Below are 18,012 nucleotides of genomic sequence, written 5' to 3' on the forward strand. Positions count from 1 at the left end.
AGAGCGGGGTCTTGGTCGTGGAACCAACCATGGCCGTCCTTTCCTGTAACACGTAGGCCACGCTGTCGGTCTTGCAGCCGGGATTGCCACCAGGACAGAGTTCCTTCTCGTGCATTAGAACGGTATATACCCAAGTGTTAGGCCCTGACTATTCTTATGCTCCAGTAGTGAATAATGATACACGGGATGCCAATGAGTCGGTCAACAGGTCAGGTTGAGATTCTCGTAGCCTAGAAGCAGAAGGTCCTCTCCCTCTCGATGCAGACAACCAAGAACTTCTTACTACTTATGTAGCAGTGGTGTAACTCATTCATGGATACAATGATTTAACTGAAGAGACTGTGGTTACCAGTTCATTTTCCTTCGGGTTTCGAAGCCCTTGTGGTGCCCAAGATAGAGATGAAGGTATCGTTGGGGTTGCCATTTTCTAACCATGCTGACTGTGTCCTTAACCAAGTGAATTCTCTCAAATGTGGACGGGACAACTCGCTTCAGTCTAGCAGGTCATTTAAGTTGATCCAACAGTTGGTCCATACTTTCTTATTCTAATACAGCCAGATTCAAGTTTGAGTTAACCTTTACAGTGAACTTGCGTACTTTCTTTTCTCTTCCAGGTGCTGCTATGCTTCCAACTTGTAATAAATCTTTCTTAGCTCTCTTGAAGTTCTACTAATTCTTCAATATCTTGCATTTCAACATCTAAATTAAGCAAATAAGCAAGTGCTGTACCACAATTTTTTTTATGGTATTGATGTGTTCATCCTTGTCAAACCCATTAAAATTATTCACAAAATGTTTCCTTATGCTTTACATACTTCGCTGTCCCTCCCTCCCAAGCTGATTCTCTGTTCTTTAATATATACATACATACACATATAAACAAACTATTATTATGGGAACAACATGGAAGGTACAGAAAAATTTTTTCTTATACTGTGTTCATTTGCAAATCTTCTCTTTCTATTGATGTGAGTTTTTTTTTTAATTGACCATAAAGTTTGCCCAGTCTCAAGAGAGTTCTTAATATATATTTTAGCCTGGCCTGAAAAGTTTAATGTTTACAAATATCATTACATTTGATGTAGATTTTCAGGTGAGTAAGAGCTGTTATAGTGAAAAATTTTTAATGCAGAAATTTGTTAAAATATCCTGAATGGTTGGAATGGGCATGACAGAGATAGTATCAAAAGTGCTTGAAACGGTTAATCTACCTCAAAACAGTTCCATAATTGTAACACGGAAGGGACTGGATCCAACTGTCATGGCCTTTGTTTTATTTTCTTTTGGTGTCCATTATTATTTCAGCTCACAACTGCTTTCAAGATTGGCCTTAAATTTAGAACTATTATTATACAGTATTGTGATTGCTTCTTCAGATAGCTTAAAAATTATTCTCAAATGTATACTATATTTTGATGACTACTGTATTAATGTTCAGTATTGGGGTAAAGTTTTCTGAATTAAAAAAAAAGCTTTTGACCAATGTGCATAATCCTTCGGGCCAGCCCTATGAGAGCTGATAGTCAGCTCAGTGGTCTGGTGAAACCATCATAATAATATATAATAATAATGACCATTGTGCAAAGTATAATGTAGGTTTTCTTCTTCCTAATTTTTTATGATAATCAAACAGTTAGAAGCAAAAGATTCATCTCATTGTAGCAAGCAAGTAATCTTGAAGTTGTTTAGGTATGGAATTGTAATTTCATTACATTGCTCAAAAATTCTTGTGGCCTATCTTGTATGTGCTAAAATAATCTCTAAAGCTATTATGTTTGCTACCTCTTTGCAAGACTGAATTTGTGCATTTTCTTGTTAAGGTTTTTATATTTTTTATAGCTTTACATTCAGTTAAATGTTTCTACAAAAAATAGTATTTAAGCAAAAATATTCAAAGCAGTGGCGGACTAAAACTGACTGAAAAGTGAGGGCTAATATTGTATTAAGAGAGTATGGTAAGTCTTGTATTTCTACATTATAATAATGGTAAAGGCCATATAACTGTTGGAACTCTAATCATATGATTGTTGCAATTAAAAGGAAGTCTGTATTTAGAGAATTATTGAAAATGGGCAAGATTTTTGGTGATTGCTTAATATAAAACAAACGCAATGTTTTGACTAACAGGTGTAAATGTGTAGTGGCAGGGAATGAAATAAATGAAATTGGTTACATTTGGTTCTTAATAATTTTTATTCATGGCTTACACAGTGTTTTGGGAATAGGCACACATTTTAAAATGTTACCTAACCTATGACAATTTTTTTTTATTTAAATGTTAACCATTGAATATCTAATATTTGTCTTGTCTTGCAGATGGAAGGCACATAAAAAGGATGATGAGGAAGACAAAACCCCGGCCTCCTGAGAGCTCTGCTGTTGCTGGGCGTTTAGCTGATTATAAAGGAGATGTGAGTAATAAATCTGTATACACTGTTTTGTACCAAAACCCACTGCAAGGTAGTGCTCTGCAAGAAAAGCCTCTCACTCACCCACCGGAGATACTGGATAGTCTCTAGCCGTGAAGAGATGGACCCTACCGATAGACGAAACCTCTATGTGTGGCTGGCAAAGAAGGTTGTGCGGGGGGGAATCTCCCTTGGTGCATCGGTCAGCAAGGCTAGGAGATTGAGGTACCATTCTGCCTGTGGTCACAAGGGAGCCACCAGGGTCATCCTGAGGTTCTGAGAAATCACTCTTAATTACTTTTCAGATTAGGCAAAAGGGGAGGGGGGGGGAAGGTGTAAGCATCCAGGTTGTTCCAGGGGTGTTGTAGGGCATCTTCTGCCATGGCCCAGGGATCTGGAATGGCCGAAGAAAGTGCCTCTAGTTTTTTTTTCTCTCTAAAAGATCTACTGTTGGCCCTCCCCACAGATGAAAAAGCCTTTCCACTACCTCTTGATGTAGTGACCACTCTGTCCTCAAGCAAAATTTCAAGAATCTTCTGACAGAAAACAATAATCATTATCCTTACCCATTTAGGGGTAGATAAGCTCCCGTAGGATAACCCCAGAGAAGGACGAAGTACAAAGGATGGAGTACAGAGATAGAGGAGGAGCTGCACCATTCATTTTATCTTAAATACTCCGAACTTGCTACTAAAGGGTTTTGAAATGGTGACAATTCAGTGGGATTAATGACTTGGTGATATGTGGTTTCATCCACAACTCTTAGCATGAAAAAAGAGATGGATGAAGTTACTGAATGAGGATTTCATTGATGTAACTTTGAATTTTGTGAATGGAACAAATTGGAATGCCATCATCTGCACCACATTAGAAGAAAGTTTACAAATTTCAGGCCCAAACTCTTGGAATATCATTGCACAGTAAAGAGAGAGAGAGTTTAATTTAATGTAAAGAACATTTGTAAAAAAGAATGTGTTGACAAAAAGGAACCAGAAGAGAAAGGAAGATATTAAGAGAAGAGTACACAGAAAGAACTTAAGAGACACAGGGAAGAATTAGTGGCTGGCTCCAGCTGATGAATCGCATCTAAATCTCAAAGAATCCATATCTTAGGAAAAAAAAGTAAGGGAGAAAATAAAAACGAGACAAGAACTAATAACATACAAGATTACATACACTTGAAGTTAAAATATTTTCAGCACTAAGAAACTTTTACTACATTGCTTAATTTAGTCATTGTAGGCAAAAAAGAATTTTTTCATCTAATTTAATTTGACATTGAAACTTCATTTTTTGTAAAACTTTCTTACTTCACTGTTTCTATTAGATGTCTTAACAGCTCGACTGACCAGTTTTGATTTATTTATATACTTATTTTTTGTGGTTAAATTTCAGATTCATTACCATCACCTTTACCTTAGATAAAGCTGTGATAGCCTATTTGACTTAAGCAACTGGATTCTGAGAGTGTAACACACAGCCTAGGTCAGTAGTTCACACATACACATTTTGCTTCTTGTGTATGCTAATACAATAATGTAACAACTGGTAAGAAAGTTGTTGATAAAAATATATGTAATTGTCATAAAATTACGGTAGGCTGTGGGTAAAGAGATAGGTTACATATCTACTGAATTGTGTCATTTACATGACGTAAAAATTAAGGGGGTTACATTTTTAGTCCGAGTGTTTTTATGTAGTATATTTTGTTACAGATATTGGGAATAAAAGGTAGATAATTACCCTTTGCATGAAGTTTTCAGTTAAAGCATATGGTTGTTGCTTATAAGCTTAACGAGTTGCTTACAGTTAGGTGGTATTGACAAGGTTTGGTGAGGATGGGTATGGAGTTGCCCCAAAACTCTAGATTGTTTTTACTCGCCCTTACCAGGATTTCACCTTCATCTGACAGGCCCGTGGCTCTATTAATCCGGATATTTGAAGGATTAATATTTTTTTCTTTTTTCAGTTTTTTACTTTCTAGTTGGGCTGTATGGTGATGGGGCACTCTGTTGTTCTGATATCAGACAACACTACAGAGGTAGCTTATGTGAACAAACGAGTGGCTAGTGTCACGCCAACTTCACTTGATAACAGTCCAGTTACACCAGTGGGATATCGACAACTCAGTGGACCTCATGGCCAGGTACATTCCAGGCAAGAGGAATGTAGTGGCTGACAGGCTGTCAGGGACAGGTTCTAGGGATGGAGTGGTCTCTGCATCAGGAGGTAGCAAACAGGTTTTTTATGTGTGGGGGAAACCAGTGCTAGACCTCATCGCGACAAGGTTCAGTAGGAGTTAGAGGTCTATTGTTCAGTAGTTCCAGATCTCTTCGCCGTGGCAGAGGATGCCCTTCAACATACTTGGGGCAACCTGGACATCCATACCTTTCCCCCCTTTTGCCTGATCCGTTGTGTCCTTAACAGAGTGATGGTTTACCAGAATCTTGGGAAGACCCTTGTAGCTCCTTTATGGCCTAAGCAGAATGGTTTCCAGATCTTCTAACTCTGCTCTCAGGAGTCCCACGAGAAAAACCCCCTTGGCACAATCTCCTCTGTCAACCTCATGTAGAGTGATACCATTAATCTGTAACATCCCTATCTCTTCACCCCCTCGAGTAGGACGCCTTGACGATGTGAGGGGCTAAGGGACCCTGGCCTTTGGGCCTGGGTTCTGACAAATCATCCTCTGTAGTTTTTGGTTTAAATGGTGTGGGCATTTCCACATTCGCAAAATTTTACTGCTTAGGTGAATCTGAGAAGGGATTGTTTTTTGGAAGGGGTTCGCATTCGAAGCTAATGGTGGGAGTTGTGGTGGCCGAGTCGCCACCTGATATGGTTTGGACCTAAGAGGTAATGATGGGATTCTCCCATTGCTATCTGGGGGGTGCCGAACCATCTCTAGGATTAGCCCGTCGGAATCCAAGGGGGCTGGTTTTGGAGGTGGGACTCCTGGCTTTTGTCTGGAAGCTCACCAGTACGTTTGGAGTGGAGAGTCAGCCCCCATTAGCAGGGCCAGAACTCCCAGCAGGTGGATTGGCTTATACCTGGGCCATTGCAAGTGGATTGGTGCTATCCCGAAAGGGTTAGGGTATTGGGTAGACTGTTAGGAGTCAACTCTCACTTGTGCCATTGGTGGAGAATGTGAATACCTGACTGATCCACGATACTTTCTTGATATAACCAAGCAGTTTTGGGTGGGTGGATGAGCCGGTTTGTGTGTGGTGGTCTGGTGTGTTTATGCTTGGCATCTTGGGGTTTCTTTGCAGGCTTTGGCAGTGTGTTGGGGTGGGGAAGCTGGGCAGTAAAAGCTGCCTGGTTTTCCCTCTCTGATGTGCTGGTGGGGTCTGTGCGGGGGGTCTTGGGTGTCGGGCGTCCACTTTTTGGACTTTTGTATGCGGACTGGTTTAAATTGATGGATTTGGCTATTAGTTTTCCCTCCACTGGATCTGACAACTTTAACGGCACTGGCAACAACTTCTGGCATGAGCATGGAAACGAGCTCGGCTGTCGGACAGAACCAAGCACTGAGACACCAGGGCGTTAGTAAATCTGGTGGATTTGATTCAAATAATAGAGGTCTTTAGTGCAGTAATGTAGGCTTGTCATTAGAGTATGAATGTTTATAAAGTGTAGTAAAACAATTTGGCAAAGTGGAAAGAATTAAATTAATTCTAGAAAAAGAGAAGCAGTTATTTTCTGCTTTTGTTAAATTTTCCTCTCCCTTAGAAGCTATTGAGGCACAACAAAGACTCCATGGTCACATTCTAAACGACTCGGTTCTCAGCACAAAAGTGTTTTCAGTGAAAAACTTGAATGATGATCCTTTTTAAATTTATTCCTAAGACTGAAGAACATGGACCAGCCCCATGTACCAGAGCTCTTCCTCTCCCTTTATAGCATGTTGCTATCTATAAGGAGGGAGGGGAAAATTTAATAAAAGCTGCTGAATGTATTGAGAGCAAGGTTGGTTCCATTGCCATTGGAAATTTAAAATGCTATGGAAAGAACCTTCTCATAAAAGCTGGTAATGAGACTCGAGCAATTCTGCTATCTAATTTTAAACCTCCTGAAAGTGGAAATATTGAATGTATTTCATCTCACAGATAAATATTGAATGTATTTTATCTCACAAATAAATATTGAATGTATTTCATCTCACAGATTCTTTAACACACTGAAAGGGGTACTTTACTCAAAAGACCTGCATGTTTTTAAAGAGGAGGAGGTTCTCCATTGATGTCCTCCGTGTGTATCTCGTGTAAAAAAAACTGGGTGGGGATGCAGCTATTCTTTTAACCTTCTCCAATTACCTACCTGATACCATCATTGTTGGCCACGAGAGGATGCAGGGTAAAAAATATAAAAGGAATCCCAAACTGTCACAACTGCTTTGAATATGGCCACGTTCAAAACTCTTGTGATAAACAACAAAAGATGTTCTGTGTGCTCTGCAGAGCACGATAATTTTGATGAGTGCGAAGCAGCCTGATACTTTTCTATGTAAGGGTGATCATACTCCAAATTCTAGGGCTTACCCCAGATACAGATTTGAACAAGAAGTATTGGCAGTGGCTGATAATGAACATATCAGCACTAGTGAAGCAAAGCGCGCAGTAATGGGGGCAAACAAAAGTGCCAGCTCTACCTATGCTTCTGTAATAAAACTTAAGAAAAATTCCAGCAATGTAAGGCCACCAATAACTGTATCTGATAGTAGATATCACAAACCTGCTATTCCTCTGACTATAAATAATAGTGAAAATCTCTAAACTGGTCAGAAACTTTGGTCAGCTAGCGCTTTGGAGTCCAACACCGAAAATTGTACTTCCAATAGCACAGAAAATTTTTCTTCCAAAGTCAATACAAATGCCACCCCTACGATAGCTGTCGATTCATCTCCAAAAATAAGTGTGCCAAAATCAACTATAATTCAGGAAGATGTTCTAAAAATACTTCAAACAAAAATAAGCTAAAGGAACAATCCCAATTAGATAGAGCTAGCTCAGAGCCATCAGTCGTCACAGCCACAAACAAAAATAATAACAAAGCAACAATTACAACTACCAAGAAGCGCATAAGAAATACTTCCCCAAATAATGATAGCTTTACAATAAAAACTTCAAATGGGTTCAGTGTTTTGGAAGAGATCTCTCCTCCTAGAAAGGTGGTTCCAAAAGTAGATTCAGAACAAAAATATGAGTTCAATTCAGTCTTGCTGCCCTAAGACAGATAAGATTAGTGGTGCACAGAATCACAGTAGAAATTCTGAACATCGGGATCACAATAAAAAATATGAAGGTCAACCAAAGACCTGAACTCCAATTTAGATGGAAAGGGATTAAGAAAACAAACTCTTATAAAGGAGAATTTTCCACTCTACCCAAGAAACAGTACTTCCCCTCCAAGAGTGGGAAGTAGCACATTTTACCACCTTAGCATTCATGCTCAATATTCTTCAGTGGAGCTGTCAAGGTCTCAGAGCCCATGCAGAAGACCTTAAAGTTTTAATGCATGAATTCAATCCAGGGATTATATGCCTGCAGGAAACAATGTTAGGCAACTCTCCTTATAATCCAATATTTAAATCATATCCCCAAATTGGTGATCGTGCCCATGGAAGTGCTGCAATTATTATTAATAAATCTCTACAGCACTTACAATTAAACACAACTCTACAAGCTGTCGCTGTTTCAGTCGCAAAAGAGGATAACAATCTGCTCCTTATACTTTCCACCAGACGTTGCTTTTAACATTACTTCTCCTAGGTGATTTTAATGCCCACAACCCCCTTTGGGGAAGTCAGTTTTTAGACAGTAAAGGGAAATTAATCGAAGACCCTGTTGACAGGAATGATGTTACCCTATACAATAATGGGTCAGTGACACTCTACAACATTCATGGTAATCATTTCTCTGCACTGGACCTTATTATTTCTTCAAGAAGTATCCACCTTGATTTTAATTGGTCTGTTAATAAAGATTTAAATGGAAGTGATCACTACCCGATCCACTTGAAATATGCTGTAAATGCTCCATTTGAAGTTTTACCTAAGTGGAAGGTAGAGGATGCAGACGGATAAATTCAGCAAGGGTGTCAATCTAGATAGGGAGTTTGAGTCCTTTCATTCTCATCTAGATGCGTATGATTACTTTATTGAATCTACTTTGAAGAGTGCTGAAGGCTTGATTCCAAAAACAAAAGGCAAACCTTGTAGACCTGCAGTTCCCTGGTGGAGTAAGACGTGGTATTTTGAGGAAAGTGACTAGGAAGTGCTACAGATGTTACAAAACTAGTGACTCCCTTCAGTTTAAATTAATTTACAAATGTGCTTTAGCCAAGCAGCGGCGCTTTTATAGGAAAGCCAAAAGAGAATGTTGGCTTTACTATATTAATGGAATAAACTCCAAAACCCCACGAAGAGTGGTGTGGCGCAAAATAAGGAAATTGAGTGGAGAATTTGCTGCATCATCTTTACCCTCATTAAAAATAGGTGACACTAACCACAGAGCCCACTGAAGTTGCCAGTGAGCTAGGAAAACACTTTTCTAAAGTTTCCAACCTTAACAATTATTCACGAAAATTTCAAAGAATTTGGAATTCTGATATGAATGAAATTTGATTTGGGAAAATCTGAACCATACAGTTACAAATTTTCCTTAAAAGAATTTCGTGAGGAGCTCTCCTCAAGTGAATCCGCAGCTCCAGGTGAGGATACAGTCATACATGAAATGCTTAAACACCTCCCAGATGATGCCAAAAAATATTTACTCAAGGTTATAAACAAAATATAGGAAACAGGAATGTTACCCAAGGACTGGAAAATATCGATAATTGTTCCATTAAAAAGCCTAATAAAGATGCCTCCCAAGCCACCAGCTATAGACCAATAGCTCTTACCAGCTGTGTGTGTGTAAGCTGATTGAGAAAATGATACATACTAGACTAGTTTGGCACCTGGAAACCAAAGGATTAATATCGCCGTTCCAAAATGGTTTCAGGAAAAACTGCTCCGTCCTTGATCCCTTGCTGAGGCTGACCAACCAAATCCAGGAAGGATTCGCCAAACAATGTCAGACCATCAGCATATTTTTTGGCTTAGAGAAAGCATATGACACTACCTGGAGAATTGGCATCATGAAACAATTGCACAAGATAGGCATATGTGGAAGAATGATCAGGTTTTTATATTCCTTTTTAACAGACAGATTTTTTAAGGTAAGAGTGGGAAGCCCCCTCTCCCAACCTTTTATGCAGGAGGAAGGAGTTCCCCAAGGAAGTGTTTCAAGTGTAACTCTCTTTTTAGCGGCAATAAATAGTGTGGTTGAAAAAATCTTGCCCCCCTGTTAAATGCTCGCTTTTTTGTCGATGATCCTGCAACATACTGCACAGAATATGATTCCTTGTCTGTATGTAAATATTTGCAGAGGTCTGTTAATGCTATTACTAAGTGGGCTGATGAGAATGGTTTTAAATTCTCCTCTTCCAAAACAGTTGCAGTAAGTTTTACCAGGTGCTGGCATGTGGAAGAGGTTCCCACACTTAGTCTAAAAGGATCTGTCCTTCCTTACAAAAGTGAAGTAAAATTTCTGGGGATGACTATTGACCATAAATTAACATGAGCCAGCCACATAAATGCCCTAAAGATTGTTAATCTTTGAATATTTTAAAGGTTGTTTCTGGATTTAGTTGGGCGGCTGATAAGAAATCCCTTCTGAGGCTGTATGACTCTCTTGTGTCGATCTAAGCTAGACTATGGCTGTCAAATTTATTCCTCAGCTTGTAGAACCAAGCTAAAGGAACTGGATGTTATACACAACATGGGGTTGAGAATATGCTCGGGCTTTTAGAACTTTGCCTGTTGAAAGCATATATGTCGATACAGATCATTTTCCCCTTGATCTAAGAAGGCAAGAGCTAGGGTTGCAATACGTGGCTAGAATGAAAAGTGCTCCCAAAAATTCTCCTGTCAAGTACTAAAGGAAACAGATTCTCAAAGTTTTTCTTGTGCAAGAGCTTCTAAACCATTCCAAATTCGACTGAATGAGGATGTTAGAAATAATAATCTTAAATCCCCAAAAGTCCTAGAAGTAGAATGTCCTGTAAATCCTCCATGGCTTATTCCGGAAGCATTAGTATGTAAGAAATTGTTTAACAAAAAGGACTGCAGTGAAGAAGAGGTTAGGGGAATATTCTCAGAGCATGACGTTACCCATGCTAATTATACAAAGATTTATACAGATTGATCAAAGTCAGATAGTGGTGTTGGTTACGCAGTTATCCTTGGTGATACAGCATACACAGCTAAGTTACCTGACTCTGCATCAATATTTACTGCCAAATTAACAGCCAAAGTCTCTGCCCTAGATTTAGTATTTTAAAGTAGTGACACTAATTTTATCATATACTCAGACTCTAAAAGCACTTTAGAAGCTAGTAAAAAATTGAATAGCTTTCATCCATTAATTCAAAAAGTTCAGGAGTGGCTCTTTCGTATCTATCGTCAGCGTAAATCAGTCTCTTTATGTTGGGTCCCTTCTCACGTGGGGATATGCGGAAACGAGATGGCAGACAGGGAAACGAAAGCTGCTAGTGTTTTATCAGAAACCTCTTTAAGAAAAGTGCCTCATATAGACCTGATAGGTCCTATTAGATCTTATAAGTAAATGGCAAGAAAGGTGGACTTCTCCTTTTCTTGCCAATAATAAAAAATATAGAAATATTGGAGATAATATACTGCCATGGTCTCTGCCATTCCAACTTGACATACAAACAGAGGTTATTTTAACCAGATTAAGGAATTCCAACTTGACAGACACACAGAGGTTATTTTAACCAGATTAAGGATTGGGCACACTCATTTAACCCATCAGTTTATTTTATAAGGAAGCAGCCCTCCAGAGTGTGCTTACTATGATGAGACACTAACAGTGGAGCACATTCTGGTGGGCTGCCCCAGATATTTTAACCAAAGAGAAAGATATTTCTAGGGTAAATCCCTCTCTGATATTTTAGGAGATGAAGCAGATATTTCTGCTATCATCTCTTTTTTAAAGTGTATAAAAATTTTTAACAATTTAATTTTTTTTTATTTATATATTACATCATTCAGAATTTTAATGACATTAAATTTTATGTATAATCACATCATTCATTAAACTTCATATCTTTATTTTATTTATTTGTCACATCATTTGATTCTATTTATTAATCATTTCCTTCACTAATTCATAAATTCATTTACCCCAACATAGTTTATTTTCTCTTCAATAAGGCGCTGAATGGCCTTCTTTGCCCCAGTGCCTGGGCTTTTGTCCTAAATATCATACATTCATCCATTCATCTTATCTCTTCACTGTTGTAGAATCCAGTATCTCCTGCGAGCAAAAGACTTTTCTCGCAGATCAATGACACAGATGTCTAGTTACCTCAGAAGATCATCTTCAGCTGTGTATCAAGGGAAAGGGCCTTTTACTGTGATTGGTGTCGTCAACGGGGTTACTCTCTGCTCGGAACTTTATTCAGCAGATAGCTGATTTTCTGATGTTCCTCAGAACAGAAAAACACCTTTCTATTTCTGCTATTAATGGCTATAGGGCTGCCTTGGGATTGGTTCTCCATTTGAAGGATGTGGACCTAACTTCATCCTGGGAACTCTCTATGCTGCTCAAAAGTTTTGGACAGTCTTGTTCTCTTAGAGAACTGAAACCTCCTACCTGGGATCTGACTCTGGTTCTAAGTGGTCTTACTCGAGCCCCGTATGAACCACTGCATCTGTCATCAGACAGGAACTTGACCCTTAAGACAGTTTTCCTTCTAGCCTTGGCTTCTTCAAAGAGAGTGGGCAAACTCCATGGCCTAGCTTTTGATGTTAACCGTTAATGGACGGGAATCCTCATGCGAGTATCTGTAACAGGTTTTGAGTGACGGTTGGGATGACTTGTATGAGTGTTAATATTACGCGCCATTTGGTTCGGTTGAGTTTAGCGGGAAAGATGTTCATAGCACTTCAATGGTCCATAAATGACTTATGGCAACTATAACAGCTCAACACGGGAGAGACATTGATCAGTATGCCTTGAGATTTCAGAGGGGAATGCATTGCCTCTCTGTAGCTCCAGGACATCTTTTTTAATTATTTGCTCATAAATATATCCAGGGATTGCTGTTGGTTATAGTTCTTATCTTTTATGATAGCATGTCAACTATAATTGTAATTTTGCAAAGAAATATTAGAAAAAAAACATGTATACCTCTCAAAAAGTTACTGCATCTCCCCATCTCAGAAAATCTCGTAAATATTTTACAACAAATATACTGTACAGCCATACTCCGAACTTACGCGAGGTTGGGTTCCAGAACCCCTCACGCAGGGTGAATTTTTGCGTAAGTTTGTTATGGTCTCTAAAAATGCTAATAAATGCTTATTTCTAAAGTTTAAACACTAAATATGACCTAATCATGCTCCCAAATTATTAACTTTTAAATGAATTAAAGTTGCTGTAATTTCATTTAAAAGTTAGCTTAATACATTACCCTTAAAAAAGAGAAATAAATGGTTGACATAAAAATTGAGAGTTGGAAGAGAATTTCTCTCTCTCTCTCTCTCTCTCTCTCTCTCTCTCTCTCTCTCTCTCTCTCTCTCTCTCTCTCTCTCTCTCTCTCTCTCTCTCTCTCTCTCTCTCCCCTTCCAACCGATCTAATTTTTAGAAGTCGTCTTAACCTCTTTTTAATAACTTCTTTATTCTGCGTCTCTTTCTCTTTGTTCTGAAATACTTTTTCACGAACAAACAGTGTTTTATATTTTAGTTATTATGTCTCTGTGTTTTAGAACGTATTTGCAACACTAGGGCATTTACACTTCGTAGACGATACAGGACAAATTAGATCAATTTAAGATATATACTGTACAGGTAAAGATGTACAGAGAATTAATAAAAAATGTTGTAAAAATGTGTGAGAGAGAGAGAGAGAAGAGAGAGAGAGAGAGAGAGAGAGAGAGAGAGAGAGAGAGAGAGAGAGAGAGAGAGAGAGATAAGGGTTGTCCTTACTTAAGAGAGTGAAATTATTTATCAATTATTATGGAGACTGAGAGAATAACAAGAGAGAGAGAGAGAGACTGTCCTCACTTGAAATATCAAGTTATATTATTTATGAATTATTACGGAGAGAGAGAGAGACAGAGAGTTATATTATTTATGAATTATTACGGAGAGAGAGAGAGACAGAGAGTTATTCTTACGTTAGATATCAAAAGATGGAAATTCAGTATTAAACTAATTTTTAAATGAAATTAAAGTTACTGTATTTCCATTTAAAAGTTAACTTAATACATTACCCTTAAAAAAAAAAAGATAAATGGTTGACTTACGAATATAGGAGGGTGTGACTCCCTCCCCCATTCCACCGATCTGTTTTTAGAAGTCTTCTCAACCTCGTTTTTAAAAACTTATTTATTCTGTCACTTTCTCTTTGTTCTGAAATGCTCTGTGTCTCTATGTTTTAGAACGGCGCCTTTACAGTTTGTAAACGGTCAGGTAAAATTAGACCAGTTCAGAATTATCTACTGTACAGTTGAAGACATACAGAGAAACAGTGCTGTAATACGTAGGTTGGCTAACTTCGAACGAGAGAGAGAGAGAGAGAGAGAGAGAGAGAGAGAGAGAGAGAGAGAGAGAGAGAGAGAGAGAGAGAGAGAGAGAGAGAGAGAACAGTTGTCCTTACTTGAGAGAGTGAAATTTTTTATGAATTATTACGGACACACACAGAATTACAAGAAAAATTTGACCACTGATTAGCAACACTCCCCTTCTTGTCATGTTAAATGACACATCTGACAGCTTTTGCCTTCACCACCTTACAAAAGACGAGAGAAGAATTTGTTTGTTCAAAATAATACGAATTTTGTAATTACAGTTTTATTATTATTATATTATATTATTATTATTATTATTTAATTTGATTAATCTTATTATTTGAAAATTAGTACTTATTATTAAGTAAAAAGTTTATTTATCATACAAATAAACATACCTGTATACATGTACCATAAAAATTCATCTCACTAAGAGAGAGAGAGAGAGAGAGATTATTAACCATCTAATGCCGAGCCTCTGTTTACAAAAGTGTCTGTTGTATGCCGGCGGCGTTCGGGAGTTAGCGCCGAAGCTGAAAAAAAAGTTTTTTCCAAAAATCACAGCACGCTTAGTTTTTAAGATTGAGTTAATTTTTGCTTCCTTTTTTTGTTATTGCCTTAAGTTTAGTATGCAACCATCAGAAATGAAAAAAAATATCATATATAAATATTGAAATATTTGACAGCGCGAAAAAAAATTTCATATATAATCGTATACAAATCGCGCTGTGAGCAAAACGGTTAAAGCTAACGAGTTATTTTTTTCTTTGTATTGTACACTAAATTGCGATGATTTTGGTATATAACAAATTGTAAAACGATCAAAGCAACACAGAGAAAATATTATCACAAAATGATGCATGAATTAAATGCGCTGGACGTAAAAAAAGTTTTTTTCAAAAATTCACCATAAATCGAAATATTGTGCTAGAGACTTCCTGTTTGTTGCAAAATGAAGGTAATTGATTGAATATTACTAGACTGTAAGTGTTTTAGTTTACAATTGCAGTTTTCGACCACTTGGTCGAGTTAAAGTTGACCGAAGGTCGAATTTTTTCTATTTATCGTGATTTATATGAAAATATTTCAAAACTGGTAGAAGCTACAACCATGAGTTATTTTTTGTCGTATTCTACATGAAATTGTGCACATTTTCATATATAAAACTTTATGTAACGACTAATATAAACCGGTACAAACATTATGACAAAGTGATGAAAGAATTTCTGAGATGTTCGGCTGAGTTACCGCGTGCGGACGTAAGGGAAAAGTTTTTTCAAAAATTCACCATAAATCGAAATATTGTGCTAGAGACTTCCAATTTATTGCAAAATGAAGGTACATGACTGAATATTACTAGAATGTAAGAGTTTTAGCTTACAATTGCGTTTTTCGACCATTTCGGTCGAGTTAAAGTTGACCGAAGGTTGAAATTTGGGCACTTATCGTGATTTATATGGAAATATTTCAAAACTGATAGAAGCTACAACCATGAGTTATTTTTTGTTGTATTCTACATGAAATTACGCACATTTCCATATATAAAACTTTATGTAACGACTAATATAAACCAGTGCAAACATTACGACAAAATGACAAAAGAATTTCTGAAATTTTCGGCCTAGTTACCGCGCGGATGTAAGGAAAAAATTTTTTTTCAAAAATTCACCATAAATCGAAATATTGTGCTAGAGACTTCCAAATTGTTGCAAAATGAAGTTAAATGATTGAATATTACTAGAATGTAAGAGTTTTAGCTTACAATTGGGTTTTTTTACCATTTCGGTCGAGTCAAAGTTGACCGAAGGTTGAAATTTTTTGTAGTCGACGTACGGTACATCCACTCGTCACCCAACAGACAATTTTAGTCGACGTACGATACGTCCAGTCGGCGTTTAAGGGTTAATTTAATAAAATTTAATGTTATTTAATTTACACATAAAAGCTTGAAAACTTATAAATTACATAAAAAATTAAACAAACACTTTTGCAGGGTTTCTCAGTGTTCGCAAATGTTCGTGTGTATGTGAAAAGCTTGTGTATGACCATTAGTTAGGTTCCGAAGAAAAATTCATGTGTCTGTGAATTCGCGCAACTCCAATCACGCAAGTTCGGGGCATTACTGTACTTAGAATTTGTTACTGATTTTAATTCTTATCTGTTATGATATTGTGTGAGCTGTAATTATAATTTTACAAAATAAAATAAGATTATTAGAAAAAATTTGCATAACTTGGTAAAATTAACATATTTTTAGGAGTGTCTTGTAAAAGGGGCCCCACACAGGGTTGTAAATAGTCATTTTCAAGTTCCTGTGGAAGGTACGGAAAAAATTTTCAAATTTTTTTTTCCTTACACCATGTGCATTTCCATATCTTCCTCTTTCCATTGATGTGTTTTTTTCTTAAATTGGCCATCCTTAAAGTTTGCCAGTCAGGGGGTGTGCTTGATATATATTTTCAGTAGCGTATGAATTTGTCCCAGAATTCGTGGCTAAGACTCAAAACCCTTCAGTTCATGATGACAGGTTTACCTCCTTTTCCAACCCTCCCCTTGGGGATTTTAACGACAATCCAGATGAATTGCTCCTTTACCCCGTCAGAGCATTGCGTTGCTATTTAAAAAGGACTCGACGTCTCCGACTGGGATGCTGAAGACTTTTCGTTAGCACAGGCCGGATCAAGAAAAGTGTCCAAGAATATATTTTGTTTTGGTTTCGTGAAGTGATTAGGCATGCCTACTCCTCATCATTTTCTACTGCCAATACTGTGCATGCAAGAGCACATGACATTAGAGAGCTAAGCTCCTCCTTGGCAATCAAGAAGAACTTATCTGTTCATAGAATTTTGGATGCTGGTTCTTGGCTCTGCCAAACCACGTTCACTTCCTCCTACCTGAGGGACATTGCCCACAGGTCCTTGGACACTTTTTCCTTGGGTCCAGTGGTGGCTGCTCAACAGGTTGTGTAGCTCATGTAGTGCCCTTAGTGGGACAGTTTTGTATCCTGCCTAAGGTGGTAATATGAAAGTGAGGTTGATTGAGATGGCTAGTCTCTCTTCCTTCTCCCCTTTTTCCCTTTCTTCTCTACCTACGGGTGGTAAGAGGATGGATCCATCATACACTGGAATGGGCCAGATACAGGTGAGTGAAGTAGCCCTACTCTTATTGTTTTTATTCTACATGAATAAACCTAGCAGTAGCAAACCCTTCCTCTCTCTAGTAAGGAGAGAGAGGAATAATGATAAACATATTTTGGTGGCTACCTTAGTTTGTTATCCGAACAGAAATTGGACTTAGCTCAGTAGCCTGACTTTTGGATACCGATGTATCTGACAGATCAGAGGCTTAGGTCTCCTTCCTTTGAATTCTCTTATTCAGGAAGTGTGACTGGTTGTGCCAAATCTCCAGTTGGTTCAGGATTCTCTTACTTCCCACCAAGAGTGAGTCTATACTAATGTTAAAGACCCAGGTTTGTTCTACATTTGACCAAATGACAAATTCAAATTAATTTTTATTTTTTATAGCTAACAAACCTTCAGTCTTAATTAACATTTACTGCCTACCTCTAGTCACTCCTCTTTCAGTTAACCATAGGCTAGAAGAAAACTAAGATGTCATGGAGTTGAAATAAGGTTGCTTCCCCCTTTCCATCTCGCCTCCTTGATAGATGCCTGATGCCACCAGTTCCTTGCATAAACAATTCTTGTTGCTTTTTACTGGTTTCCAGCTGGTGCCAGAAGATTTATCCTAATGTTAAGACTGCAGGTTTGTTAGCTATAAAAAATACAAATTAATTTAAATTTGTCATTTTTGTGATTTGATGTATTCTCTAGATATCTCCTTACATAAGTAAAAAGGATTATCACTATTCTTAACTATTTCACAAACCTATTCTTAACTATTTCACAAACCAGGTAATAACTAGAAGCCAAGGGCATACAACTACTTTATCAGCTAGTACCCTCAGTG

The 18,012-nt window shown here is 37.7% G+C and overlaps 1 protein-coding gene across 4 annotated transcripts in view; it reads left to right on the plus strand.

The window, feature by feature from the left end:
- Sur-8 (leucine-rich repeat protein shoc-2) overlaps positions 1 to 18,012 on the plus strand; it is a 131,901-nt gene that overhangs the window by 8,630 nt on the left and 105,259 nt on the right. For all 4 annotated transcript variants that reach the window (XM_067111383.1, XM_067111385.1, XM_067111384.1 and 1 more), the window contains exon 2: positions 2,317 to 2,411. In XM_067111383.1, coding sequence (XP_066967484.1) covers positions 2,337 to 2,411 — 75 coding nt within the window. In that variant the 5' untranslated portion in view covers positions 2,317 to 2,336. The remainder of the gene's footprint in view (positions 1 to 2,316; positions 2,412 to 18,012) is intronic.

The sequence above is a fragment of the Macrobrachium rosenbergii genome, chromosome 11 (genome assembly GCF_040412425.1).
Source record: "Macrobrachium rosenbergii isolate ZJJX-2024 chromosome 11, ASM4041242v1, whole genome shotgun sequence".
NCBI lineage: Eukaryota > Metazoa > Arthropoda > Malacostraca > Decapoda > Palaemonidae > Macrobrachium > Macrobrachium rosenbergii.